Source organism: Schistocerca americana, chromosome 7, assembly GCF_021461395.2.
Source record: "Schistocerca americana isolate TAMUIC-IGC-003095 chromosome 7, iqSchAmer2.1, whole genome shotgun sequence".
NCBI classification, from domain to species: Eukaryota; Metazoa; Arthropoda; class Insecta; order Orthoptera; family Acrididae; genus Schistocerca; species Schistocerca americana.
In genome coordinates, this window is record NC_060125.1 from 277371479 (window position 1) to 277386220 (window position 14742).

The following is a 14742-nucleotide window of genomic DNA, read 5'->3' on the forward strand; positions in this document are numbered from 1 at the left end:
ACTGTGTGTTAGTAGCAGTAAGTAGTTGCTAGCAGTCTGGTGTATCGTGTTGGCTGGGCCGGTCGTGGTGCAGCGATGGCGGATCCTGAGCGTTGTGGTATAAGGTAAAAGCAGCCTCGCGCATATATAGTATTGTTATATCAAGTCCCACGTAAATGTTTTAAAAATCTCTTAATAATAATCTTTCTCATAAAAAGTAACTTTTGACAACCATTCATTTCAATTTAAAGAATTTACTAATTTCTCCAATCCTTGGTCATCCCGATTATTGAAAGGAAAAATCAGTTGTTTCTTTTTATACATGACAAATCTATCGGGCAGCATTGCACAGAGCTGCGCCAGAAAAATTTCTTATAGGAGCAGATATGTACGCGTTATCCAGCGACCTAATTGAGGTAAGATTTTTCAATTTATTCAGAATGAATTTTCAGGGCCATGACGCAGCAGTGCTGACGTCCAAAATTTACCAGTTTAAATTCACAGTCAATTATTGAAAGGTTATAAGTGAATTGCAATTTTATTGAGAGATTAGTCGCATTTTATTGTTGATAGGTTACGCAATTTATCTGTTAGTAGGTTGCGCTAAATGTCAATGCTATACATATTTTCACTGTTGGGTAGTTACGCTAAATGAGAATATTATTTATATTATTTTTTGCTGTTGGGAGGTTACGGAATAAATCTGTTGGAAGCTTACACTGAATGTGAATGATATAAATAATTATTGTTTTTACTGTTGGGAGGTTACGGAATTTATTTTGTGGGGAGGTTACAACGTGAAAAATGTAGCTGGTATTTAAAAATCGTTACAAAAATGCTTAGCGCAGAATTTAAAAAACTCTGGTAGATTATGAAGGTGTGTATCATATGCCTTCCATTTTTTAATCTAGAGTTTATATTAATATTTTGCCTTCAGCCGTTTGTGCACACAGTACCATTTGATACTTACATCTTCGCATTCGCCCAACCAATTCTGCTGTTTGAACAAATTCTAGTGCTGTTCGGGCAAAGTTTAAAATACGCTTCGCTTCCTGCTTGTTTTTGTGTCCCTCACGACTAAACGAGAAAACGATTTCTGCTAACGCACTTTTTATACTGGAAGTTCACGCAGTTTGGGATTCTAAAGGTTGAAATCCGAGCTGCGGCATCAGGATTAGCGGAAGTAACGAGCGGTGCGATAATTAGTCGACGTTCTGCGAACGCCCACACACAGCTACAGTTGAGGGTAGGGGGCTCCTCAGAATACCTGAAAAATAAACGTAAAGTGCAGAAATGCCGACTGAACGGCAACCATTAAAACACTGTTTGCCTCAGGGTCGAACAAGCGATGTTGCCCTGTTTTTAAACCATTCAGGAATCAACGAACGGGGACATAATGAAGTCCTGGTCTATGATCATCAGAAAATAATCTTGGAATGTAAGTCAGAAAAGCGTTCGCAACACTTCGTAGTATGCAGCATCATTACAGCGAATAAAGCTTTGCGATATACCTGTGTGTTGTTTACGGTAATAATATTTTTGATGAAGATATCATTCTAACAATGTAGGGGTTATATTTCCATAATTATGTAAGTACTAGGAAAGGTTTGCAATGTCAGGCGCGGATAAATGCAAGATAATGCCTATAACAAATGGAAAGTACTCTACAGTATCTGATTACAAGATCAGTGGTGAACATTTCAAGCATGTCATTTCGTATAAGAATCTGTTGGTAAAACTAAGAAACGGTATGAAATGGGACAATTAAGAAAAATCAGTATTAGAGAAAGCAAATGGAAGACATAGATTTGTTGGAAGCGTTCTGATGAAATGCAATGTGCTACAAAACAGAATCACATCCACGACAGTAGTGCGACTAGTCCTAGAGTATTGTTCTAATGTTTGAGTCCTTAGTAAGTAGGCATGACATCACACACCTGCTGGATATAATTAATGTACGTGGTGACATGAATAATCCATTTTGAACAGAAGCTAGACTTACGCTTGTAAGCGTGTGTGAAGTTACTTAATACCTTGCAACTTCCTGGCAGATTAAAACTGTTTGCCGGACCGAGACTCGAACTCGGGACCATTGCCTTCCGCGGGCAAGTGCTCTACCAACTGAGCTACCCAAGCACGACTCACGACCCGTCCACAGAGCTTCAATTCTGCCAGTACCTCGTCTCTTACCTTCCAAACTTCACAGAAGCTCTTCTGCGAAACTTGCAGAACTAGCACTCCTGGAAGAAAGGACATTGAGAAGACATGGCTTGCCCGCGAAAAGCAATGGTCCCGAGTTCGAGTCTCGGTGCGGCACACAGTTTTAATCTACCAGGAAGTTTCATATCAGCGCACACTCCGCTGCAGAGTGAAAATCTCATTCTACTTAATACCTTAGTTTGAAGCGCTTAATCCGAAACAACGGTTATCCATCCACCACGAAATAAGATGTTAATAATGTATTAATTATAATAATGACAGTCTTAGGACCACTTCTTGAGAATTAGTTCTGAGAGAATTGACTTAAGTGGAACGACAGTAGACAGACTTCTGGTAGAATGCTTTAGCACAAATCTTTGCGAGATCACATGTTGGTATTGACTGTAAAACGTGTGACTCCTGGTGCAGTAATTTTCAATCCGAAGACTGATTTGCAGCCACGGAATGTGCCCTATCAACTGATCCGTTATTTTAACCAAATTGTGCCGCAGATCTCTTTTTTCTCCAAAGACCAGTACCACATCATTAGTTATTCTCTCTGGCCATAAAGTCCTCAGCATTCTTCTGTAGCACCACATTTCAAAAAAAAAATTAGTCTCTTCTTGTCTGAAAGGTTTATCATGCAAGTGTCACTTTCTTACAGTGTTACAATCCAAATAAATGCCTTCTGGAAACAATCTGTAGCACTTAAATTTATATTCAGAGATATTTTTTTCTTGGATTCTTTTTGTTGCTAGTGCCAGACTGCGTTTTACATCCTGTCTACTTCTGGTATTATCAGCTGTTTTGCAACTCAAATAGTAAAACTCATTACTGCAATTACTGTCTCATTTACTAATCTAATTCACTCATCATCACTTGATTTCGTTGTACTACATTCCGTTACCCTTGTTATAATCTTGTTGTCATTCATCTTTTAATATCTTTTCAAGATCCTATCCATTCCATTCAACTGCTGTACCAAGTCCTTTGCTGTCTGTGACAGTATTGCAGTGTTATTAGCACAGTCGAAAGGTTTTACTTCCTCTCCCTAAAATTCAATTGTCATTCTAAATTTTTTTTTGTTTCCTTTAAAGCTTGCTTTCGTAGAGATTGAATGACATGGGGCATAGGCAACAACCCTGTTGCTTCTGCTTCCTTATCATGTCCTACGACTCTAATAACTGCAATTTGGTTTCTGTATTTTATCCCTGCTACCTTCCGAATCCCAAAGACTGTATTCCCGTTAAAATTGCCAAAAGCTTTCTCTAAATCTTTAAATGCTGTAAATGCATGCGCATCTTTCTTCAATTTATCTACTTGTATCAGTATTACCTCGGCGTTCCTACATTTCTCTTGAACCCAAAGTAATATGCTTCAGGATCAGCTTCTTTCAATTTTTCCATTCTTCTGTAAATTATTCGTATCGGTGTTTTACAAGTATGACTTATGGACTGATGGTTCTTTAATATTCTCAGCTGTCAGCACCTGCCATCTTTGGAGTTGGAATCATTACATATGACTCCTATATATGAAAATTAATACGAAAACAACTTGTGTCTCGTTTCCACGAGCGTCAGAAATCTAAAATGAGACTTCGTCCTTGATACTAGTTGTAATTAAATGGAAAGACTAATACAGTGTAACTCTGGATGAGTTATTTGCTGAAATAATGTCAGCTAAGGATGCGCAACAAAGTTTCCTCTGAAAGAAATAGAGAAGAGTATGTCCTATCTAATGACTCTCTGGTTAGTCATGATGATATTCATTGTTTCATTATTTTTATGATTTTCATTACGATGGCACTTGGGAACCAGTCTTGTACATTGTGTTATTTTACTTTATGTCCTTACATGTGTTCCTTTGAGCTTACGGTACGTATTGCTGACACACATCTTAATTAACACAAAATAATAAAAGAAATTGTGATCTAGACGAAATTCTGTGCGTAAGATTGCAGGATGCCGAAAATACATTAGGTATACACAGCATAAATATGGTTCTGCATGTATTACCCACGCACCTAGCGAATGCAATAAAACTGTAGAAAATATATTATTTGCGCGATAATTCTTCGGTAATGAGTTCCTCAAAATTCAGTGTGCTCCTCTGCTTTTCTTTAATCTTGTAGACTGCCGGATTTGTTCATTTGCTGACTTTCATGTGCGGCCTTAAGAGTCAAGTCTATGAGATCGGAGAAGAACGCCACATCAGCTGAAAGAATTCAAGACCAAAATTCATGATATCTCATTTGAGGTGTTGCAGCGCAGAATGAGCAATTTTAAGAGCAAGGCGTATGGAAGGACACGTAGAACTGGATGCTACATAATAGTCGTAGTTTCACTACCACCACCATCACCACCACCACCATCACATCATCATCATCATCATCATCTTTCATGACATGTCTTGGTCTCAGTAGGGTTGTTAGGATAAAACTAAAGTATCATGAAATGTATTCGCCAATAGCAAATACGGTACCGTCACAGCTACACAGTTGAGGAAACAATTATGGCGGACCGGTACTCGAACTCGGCTTCCCGCTTTACGGCAACGATAGCCTTAAGAGATTCGGTTAGCCGAGCACGATTCATACACACCCAAACTTTCATAAGTCTCGTGTCACACAATAATGTGATTCCTGCACAGGGAGAGACTCATTTTCTAGTATTCTCGTCAGACTGCCTTGACTTTGGCATGAAATATGTTAGTGCAGTGCCTGTGTTTGACACTGTCTGTAAATTTTGATGCAATGTTCCTTCGGTCATTTGTCGACCCATGAAAAGCGTTCGGCAATCTGAAATGGCTCAAAATGTTCGAAACACTGAGAAATAACGGGATAAGGTGTAGGGAAAGACGAGTAATTTATAAAATTAGAAGAACCAAGAGGGATCGATAAGACTGGAAGACCAACAACGAAGTGCTCGAATTAAAAAGGGGAGCACTCATTCGGTCTTACGGTCCAATATATACACCGAAGAAGGAATGACGGACACGAGAGATAGGATTAAGAGTAGGTTAGAAATTGAGGATGAAAGTTTATCAATGGCAAGATTCACCGTTAACATTGCTAACCTTAGTGAAGTTGAAGAAGAATTTCAAGACTTATCGAAATGCATGTACAGTCTTCTTGCGTTCAGAATATGTATTGAGAGTACACCGAAGACAGACGAAAGTAATGAGAAGTAGCCGAAATGAGAACAGCAAGAAACTTATCGTCAAAATTAGCGATTGCAAAGTAGACGAAGTTAAGGAATTTAGCTGATATGCAAGCAAAATAACCCATGCTTCATTGGTTCAAGGGCGTCGCGTTGGATAGTATTGTAGAAGCTGCACAATACTTCAATGAGACAGCTGCGCGTCATCATCAGGTACTTACTGACGTGTTACTGCAGTGGCTCGTTAATACATACCCTGACTCGCTAGAAAAGCGCAGGCGCCAAGGGTTGGTGCTATAACGTCGTCGTAGACAAACCATAGAGCACTGCGACATCCAGTGCTCACTGCCGGAGAAACGGGCTACGGTCTTCGCATGCGCGACGCGGTAAAAGCGCGGGTACAAACCACGGTCCAGTGCACGCGCGGGCAGAATGTTGGCGCCCAGTTTAAGTGTGCGGACTCTGATTCTCCGTCTTTGTTGATTCGGATTCGTTCGTCTATGGCAGACGATGCCTTATTACCAGTGATGCCGGTTCCCATGCCTTGCTGAGTTGAAATCCCGTGCCTCCATAGATCAGGTCGTTACTTATGGGTATTTCGAGTGCTCCTTTAATGATCCAGTGCCACTACGTGGAAGCGGACGAAAGGATCTTTGTCTCTCCATAACTCTTGGTGTGTCACGTTCAAGATACTGTTCAGCCGCAGCAAACCTTTCTGTTTGACCCAATCTGGTCTGACGTCTATGTCCAACGGAACTATCCTGGACAGTGCGACACCTCTGGCAAATGTACGATTTTCCATGCTGGCACGGGATTTTATACATCCCTGGTCTCCTTAGACCAGTCAGTCCTTAACGGAACCTAGCATAGTTTGCTATTGCACCGGAGGACTGAAGACACATTTTATTTGATGTTTCTTGAGCAGCCTGGCAATCTGAAAGGATGCCCCCCCAACATAGGGCGGAAAAACCATCATAGTGGTGTTCTTCTATTCTTCTTGAGCTTTAATGCGTGCAGGTTGAAATGCATTACGGATCTGTTTATCAGAGTATCGATTTTGTACAAGCTCAGGCTGAGAACGGCTAAGCTCTGCTGATAAGCTCCCTGCATGTGAGATAATTGTAGCCCTATGAACGAGAGTCCGTAATAGCGACTGCGTTGAGATGGGTGACGACAGCTCGTACCTCGTAGATATAGGTCAGTGTGAGTCGGTTTAGAACACACACTGAGAGCCAAGGAACCGTCTTCTTTTCTGCGGACCAAGACATCTAAGAACGGGAGGTCTCCATTTTTCTCCACTTCCATGGTGAAGCAGGTGCTCGGGTGAAGGGAGTTAAGGTGTTCTAGAAACGCAGGAAGCGTTGCTGCTCCATGTGGCCAAACTGCAAAGGTGACGTCCACATACCTCCAGAAACATTTAGGTTTCAGCACCGCTAACTGAAGAGATTTGCTCTCTAAGTTATTACGCCGGGGAAGTCTCAAACGCCTGGCTAGAAGACGTCTGATAAAACCAAACATACACCTTAATTTGCGGAAGAAATTTCCGAGAATGTACATTTCGACGACAGTATTGTACGGTGGTGCATTACGCACTGTTGGAAAACCGAAGCAGAAGAGAACTGAAGCGTTTAAGACTTGGTGCTACAGCAGACTGTTGAAAATTAGGTGGATTGATAAAGTAAGGAATAAGGAAATTCTCCACACAACTCTTCCAAGGAGCATGGACAGCATGATAGGACGTGTAATAACACATATGGGAGTAACTTTCATGGCACCAGAGGGAGGTGTAGAGGGTAAGAACTGTAGGGGAAGACGGACGTTGGAATATATCCAAGAAATAATAGATGACGCACGGTGTAAGTGTACTCTGAAATGAAGAGGTTGGTACAACGAAGGAATTCGTAGCAGGCCGCATCAAACTAGTCACAAGAGTGCAGTCACCCCTTAATAAAATGTCAAATCAAAAGATGTTCATTCGTCTCAATTTCCAATTTTATTTTATTTTTGCTAGGAGTTTCGAATTAAGTCGGGTGATGCTGAGGGAACTATATTAGGAAATGAGACACTTAAAGTAGTAAATGAGTTTTGCTATTTGGGGAGCAAAATAGCTGATGATGATCGAAGTATAGGGGATATAAAATGTACACTGCCAATGGCAAGGAAAGCGTTTCTGAAGAAGAGAAATTTGTTAACATCGAGTAAAAGATTAAAGTGTCAGGAAGTCGTTTCTGAAAGTATTTGTATGTAGTGTAGCCATGTATGGAAGTGAGACATGGACGATAAATAGTTTGGACAAGAAGAGAATAGAAGCTTTCGAAATGTGGTGCTACAGAGGAATGTTGAAGATTAGATAGGTAGATTACATAACTAATGAGGAGGTACTGAACAGAATTGGGGAGAAGAGAAATTTGTGGCACAACTTGAGTAGAAGAAGGGATTGGTTGGCAGGACATGTTCTACGGCATCAAGGGGTCACCAATTTAGTATTGGGGGCAGCGTGGAGGGTAAAAATCATAGAGGGAGACCAAGAGATGAATACACTAATCAGATTCAGAAGGACGTAGGGTGCAGTAGGTACTGGGAGATAAAGAAGCTTGCAAAGGATAGAGTAGCATGGAGAGCTGCATCAAACCAGTCTCTGGACTGAAGACCACAACAACAAGTTTCAGCATTACGCTACGGCATCTTCAGACCCCCTGACCGACACGTAGGAAGAATCTCACCTTTTGTACAAAACAAATAGAGGACAGCGACAGACACTGGTATCCGTAGACTTCTTTTTGATAACACGATTCCTTCGAACTTCCCTCACAGACTGTTAGACTGTTGGATAAGCATTTCTCTGACAGTCGAAGGGATCGCGTTGTCAAAAAGAAGTCTACGGATACCAGTGACTGTACACTGGCCCCCATTTCGAAACTACAAGAGGTGGTATTCTTGATACAGGTGAGTCAGGTGTGTATTGCTGAAACGCAGCACAAACACAATAAAATTAGACATTTAGACGGCTGAAGGTCTTTTGATTTGACATTTTGTGTTAACAGCCGGGGTCCCGCAACCATCCTGTATAAAAGTCCATCCTTATGGATGGACTTGCGGAGCCACTCTTGTTTTGACGACAGAAGACATGCCAGAGGATTGCTGAGCTCGTTTCAGTGCCACAGCGGCGTTACATGTCTATGCGTTTGGTATCTTTGGTGATGCAGTGCTTCGGTACCTGATACCCGCGAGCATTGTGTCCACGTCCCTGGGGTCTTGCAGGTAGTTGGGCTGGATGCGCGGCGGCAGCGTGGGGTCGGCGCCCCGCAGCAGCACGCGCCCCCTGCTGAAGGGCCGCAGCGGCGTCGGCGCCACCACCAGGGCATCCCCTCTGTCCAGCAGCTCCTCCAGGCCCGACACCGCCTCCTCCGACCAGCCCAGCTCGCGCTGTCGCTGCAGGATCCACTCCCGGTGCCGCGACTCCAGCCTACAAACACGTGCACACCCTCTCACTTTACAACCAACTGAAACCTGCTACCAGTCCCTTTGTAAGGTACACCAACAGGATGACAACAGCTTGCAAGAAAACTGAGAACTGTAGTCTTTTTGTATCAGTCTATACCAGTCGTGCCACCTGGCATGGGTGGGGAGGGGGGGGAGGTGTCTTTTGCCCAGCCTGAGAAACCTGTCTGTTAAGTTCCAGAGACGATGAAGTGCCAGGCCTCTCCCACTCTCTCAAACTTCTTCCCTCCTCCACCCTCCCCTCCCCCCGCCCCTCCTCCAAAAGAGACGAGAGAGGTAAGAAGATTTTGAATGAATAGTGAAACCGTGGGAAAAAACTAGGGCATAAAGTAATGTATCTAAATTGGGAGATACACGGCCCAGTCACATCAATGTGACCACCAGTCAAACGCCTGATTAACCAACTTCTGCATTGTGGACATACAGGAAGAGAGTCAATGAAGTTACGGAACATACTGTCAGGGATGTGGAGTCATGCCAACTCCAGTGCCGTGGCCAGCTGACGATCCATAGCGAGAATAGATCGAGATTCTCTTTCAGATTCTCCATTGCGTTCAAATCTGGGGAGTTTGGTGGCCAGGGAAGTTCGGTCAATTCATACTGGTGCTCTCCGAGCTATGTGCGTAGACAGCAAGCGGTGTGACACGCTGCATTGTCCTGCAGATAGATGCCATGATACCGAGGAAAAAACAGATTATATGTGGAGGTGGAAATGGTCCCTAGGGATAATTGTGTGGACCCACTGTGCCTTCAACAATGACGAGATCACCCAGACCACAAAGCTCCCTCTTCCGGCCTAGACTCTTCCAACGATTGTTACAGGGCCGTACACGTCAAAGGCCATTTATCCGATGGAACATAAGTCGTGATTCGTATAAAAAAGCCACCTCTGGCCACCCAGTGGACGTTTAGTTGAGGAGAGGGCTTTATAAATGAGCTATCGATCGATGACTTCAGAAGGATGTGCTACAACGTAAAATCACTACAGTTTTTTTTTTTTTTTGACTTTTGTAATAGGATATCCTCTGCAGGATTAGTGTACTGGCATGCCACCAACTTTCTATACGCCAAACCAAGTGGGCCTTCAATTCAGATGGTTAGAAACCCATAACAAAAAGCCATAGGCACAATCGGGCATCTGTAAAATTAGGTGTGACGACTGTGACCGCCAATACTTAGGTCACACAGCATAGAGGTGTGCTTTCAGGTTTAAATAACATCGGGATGTAAGCAATCCAAAATCTGCTTTAAACAGCTAACATAAGGCCCGTAAACATTCAGTAACTGATATTAATAAAAATCTAACCATCCTCCACCATTATAGTAAAGGACATATCGTTGACATCCTCCAGTAAACTGTAATATTGCGCAGTCTGAACCAGAAGCCTGAGTTTGCGTTAGATGAATAAACTGAGCTTAAACGCAAGTTTATTCTAAACTAGCGAACCCGGAAAATGCTTTGACATTGTTAATATGCATAGGAATTGTATATATGTCGCAATATCCTTCTCCTCCCCTCTCTTTGTCTATCTCCTTCTCCCCCTCTCTTTGTCCATCTCCTCCTCCCATCCAGTCACTCGCCATTTGCTCATTTACCCTCTCTCTGTCTCTCTGTCTCTCTCTCTGTCCTTCACCCTTGTTTATTGTTATTGCAAACGAAACTTTGATTAGAAAATAAAGTCAATTTAAATGAACGGGTAGATCGTTTGGGATCATTAATATAAGGGGTACTCCTCCAGATGCTAGATCTATGAAGATAGTAGTTTCAATGAAAGTATTTCTCACAGTTTTAATATGTGAATGGAGAAGATTGCAAAGTTTCGGATGATTCGGATTCCATAGCATTTTTCTATTCAAGTTGATAAACCATAAATACAACATTCCTCTCAAAACTGAATGCAATGAAGAAAACCAAACAGCACACTGCTGTATATAGAATTTTAGTTTGAAATGATTTGTAAGGAGAAAGAATATATGTAGGAGAAACAATCTGTGTAATGGTTCAAATGCCCTTGTATATAAGTTAATACTACTGTGGGAAGGAAAACAAAATCTGAATTTTCACAGCAAAGCATGTTTTCCTCGCAGTCGGTTTTAACAGAGAATCTGACAATTTGTTGCATAAAACTGTTTATTGGTTAGTAAAGCATCAGCAGCAGCACGTAAAAATTTGAAATAAGTTGGTGAAGAACTTTTTCTTTTGTTAACAATGCTTTCCATTTATGTGCTACATACACTATGTGATCGAAAGTATCCGGGCAGCCCCAAAAACATACGTTTTTCATATTAGGTACATTGTGCTGCCACCTACTGCCTGGTACTCCATATCAGCGACCTCAGTAGTCAATAGACATGTCGAGAGAGCAGAATGAGGCGCCACTTGTGTCATACGTCTGTGGGCGAGATATCCACACTCCTAAACATCCCTAGATCCACTGTTTCCGATGTGATAGTGAAGTGGAAACGTGAAGGGTTACGCACAGGACGAGAGCGTACAGGCCGACCTATGAAGAGGGTCGTGATGTGTAATAGGCAGACATCTTATCCAGACCATCACACAGGAATTCCAAACTGCGTCAGGATCCACTGCAAGTACTATGACAGGCGGGAGGTGAGAAAACTTGGATTTCATGGTCGAGCGGCTGCTCATAAGCCACACGCCGGTAAACGCCAAACAACGTCTCGCTTGGTGTAAAGAGTGTGAACATTGGACGCTTGAACAGTGGAAAAACGTTGTGTGGAGTGACGAATCACGGTACACAAAGTGGCGATCCGATGGCAGGGTGTGGGTATGGCGAATGCCCGGTGAACATCATCTGCCATTGTGTGTAGTGTGAATAGTAAAATTCGGAGGCGGTGGTGTTATGGTGTGGTCGTGCTTTTCATGGAGGGGGCTTGCACCCCTTGTTGTTTGGCGTGGCACTATCACAGCACAGGCCTACATTGATGGTTTAAGCACCTTCTTGCTTCCCACTGTTGAAAAGCAATTCGGGGATTGCGATCTTTCAACACGATCGAGCACCTGTTCACAGTGCACGCCTGTGGCGGAGTGGTTACGCGACAATAACATCCCTGTAATGGACTGGCCTGCACAGAGTCCTGACTTGAATCCTGTAGAACACCTTTGGGATGTTTTGGAACGCCGACTTCGTGCCAGGCCTCACCGACCGACATCGATACCTCTCCTCAGTGCAGCACTCCGTGAAGAATGGGCTGCCCTTCCACAAGAAACCTTCCAGCACCTGATTGAACGTATGCCTGCGAGAGTGGAAGCTGTCATCAAGACTAAAGGTGGGCCAACACCAAATTGGATTGCAGCCTTACCGATAGAGGGCGCCACGAACTTTAAGTAATTTTCAGCCAGGTGCCCGGATACTTTTGATCACATAGTGTACGTATTTATCAAACAATGAAATGGAATATAACAATGAAATTAGAAGGAAGGTCATCGATGATTTATTAACAGCAAAATCGATTTTCGATCGCATAATGATCGTCTTCAGTGCTTTAGCGCACAAATTAAAGCTCGTAGGCACTGGTGTCTAGTTGTTAGCAGAATAATCGTTTCATAGCTTCTGTCACTGCTAATAACTAGACACCAGTGTCTGCAGAATTCTTCAGAATATTCTAAGTTTGAATCTACACTGCCAGAGAAACGACGTTGATTTTGATCCGATGACGTAAGATGCCACCTGCGGGATGGCAGACATACTGACACCAGAATAACGATTTTATCGTCGTTCCGCAACAGATAGCGTAGTGATACAGCTATCAGAGCGCCTTCTGCAGCTATCCTTCAGTGGGGAATGTCACCGCGCGTAGGGTAGCATATGGTTCAAGGCGTCTTGTCACGGTTCGCGAGGCTGCCCCCGTCGGAGGTTCGAGTCCTCCCTCGGGCATGGGGGTGTGTGTTGTCCTTAGCGTAAGTTAGTTTAAGTTAGATCAAGTGCTGTGTAGGCTTAGGGATGACAGCAGTTTGGTCCCATAAGACCTTACCACAGATTTCCGATAGGGAATGCTCACAGCCAGAAAGCTCAGAGTGGTGCAAACGTATGAGGCAATGAGGCGACAATGCCACGGAGGCGAACTCGTGATTTGTACAGCCTACTGAGCCGCTTCGAAAAGTGTCAGACTGTGCCTTCCGAATGGCGGGCTGGTCGTTTCGGAGAACTGCCACAATAGTTGAACAAAGTAAAAGCATATGGACTATCAGACCAATTGTGTGATTGGATTGAAGAGTTCCTAGATAACAGAACGCAGCATGTCATTCTCAATGGAGAGAAATCTTCCGAAGTAAGAGTGATTTAAGGTGTGCCGCAGGGGAGTGTCGTAGGACCGTTGCTTTTCACAAAATATATAAATGACCTTGTGAATAACACCGGAAATTCACTGAGGATTTTTCCGGATAATGCTGTTATATATCGAGAGTTTGTAACAATGAGAAATTGTACTGAAATGGAGGAGGATCTGCAACGAATTGACGCATGGTGCAGGGAATGGCAATTGAATCTGAATGTAGACAAATGTAATATGCTGCGAATACACAGAAAGCAAGAGCCTTTATCTTTTAGCTACAATATAGCAGGTCAGCAACTGGAAGCAGTGAATTTCATAAATTATCTGGGAGTAGGCATTAGGAGTGATTTAAAATGGAATGACCATATAAAATTAATCGTCGGTAAAGCAGATGCCAGACTGAGATTCATTGCAAGAATCCTAAGGAAATGCAGACCGAAAACAAAGGAAGTAGGTTACAGTACACTTGTCGGCTACAGCTTCAATACTGCTCACCGGTGTGGGATCCGTACCAGATAGGGCTGACAGAAGAGATAGAGAAGATCCAACGGAGAGCAGCGCGCTTCGTTACAGGATCATTTAGTAATCGCGAAAGCGTTACGGAGATTATAGATAAACTCCAGTGGAAGACTCTGCAAAAGAGACGCTCAGTAGCTCGGTACGGGCTTTTGTTAAAGTTTCGTGAACATACCTTCACCGAGGAGTGAAGCAGTATATTGCTCCCTCCTACATATATCTCGCGAAGAGACCATGAGAGTAAAATCAGAGAGATTAGAGCCCACACAGAGGCATAGCGACAATTTTCCTTTCCACAAACAATACGAGACTGGAATAGAAGGGAGAACCGATAGAGGTACTCAAGGTACCCTCTGCCACACACCGTCATGTGGCTTGCGGAGTATGGATGTAGATGTAGATGCTTCGTCAGTTGTGCAACGATACTGGTACCAGTGACCACGTGAATATTCTCACACCCGTAGACGAGGTTCTGGACATCAGCGCAACGCAGACGCCCGCCAGGATCGTCGTCTTGTAAGGGCAGTAATCGCAGATCGTACAGCTACCGCAGCATACATAAGAGACCTTGTGAGCCCAGACGTTTCCACACGCGCTTTTGCGAACTGGTAATTAGCAGTGGGACTACGGGCACGCACACCTCTAGCCGGTCTTCCACTCACAGAATCGACGTGCAGGGCTCCACCGGTTCCGTCAAAGGATTACTTGGAAGATGGAATGGCCCGCCGTGGTATTCAGCAATGAAAGCAGATTTTGCCAACACGCAAGTGATGGTCGTTTGCTCTTTCACGTAGGAATGGTGGGCGCTATCTCGCAGAATGCATTCGTCCGAGACGCAATGTCCACACCATGGGCCTTATGGTCTGGGGAGCACTAGGCTACAGCCTCCGTTCACCTTTGGTGTTTCTGGAGCGGTCACTACGCAGCTCTCGCTACATGCAAAACGTTGTTGCACTTGTCCTTTTGCCGTTCTTGCAACAGGAAGAATGTAGTGTTCCAACAAGATAATGCTCGTCCACGCACTGTTCATGAAATTCAACGTGCTCTACAAGACATGCAGCAGCTTCACTGGCCAGTACTATACCGGAGTTGT

General features: G+C 43.4%; 1 protein-coding gene and 1 non-coding gene across 2 annotated transcripts in view; both read right to left on the bottom strand.

Annotated features, from left to right (window-relative positions):
• The window catches only part of LOC124622872 (glucose dehydrogenase [FAD, quinone]-like), a 187596-nt gene that overhangs the window by 14085 nt on the left and 158769 nt on the right, over nt 1-14742 (bottom strand). The window contains exon 8 of the mRNA XM_047148666.1: nt 8554-8802. Within this exon, the coding sequence (XP_047004622.1) occupies nt 8554-8802 (249 nt within the window). The remainder of the gene's footprint in view (nt 1-8553; nt 8803-14742) is intronic.
• On the bottom strand, nt 2042-2116 carry Trnap-cgg. Its single transcript has one exon. It is a non-coding gene; the product is annotated as a tRNA-Pro (tRNA).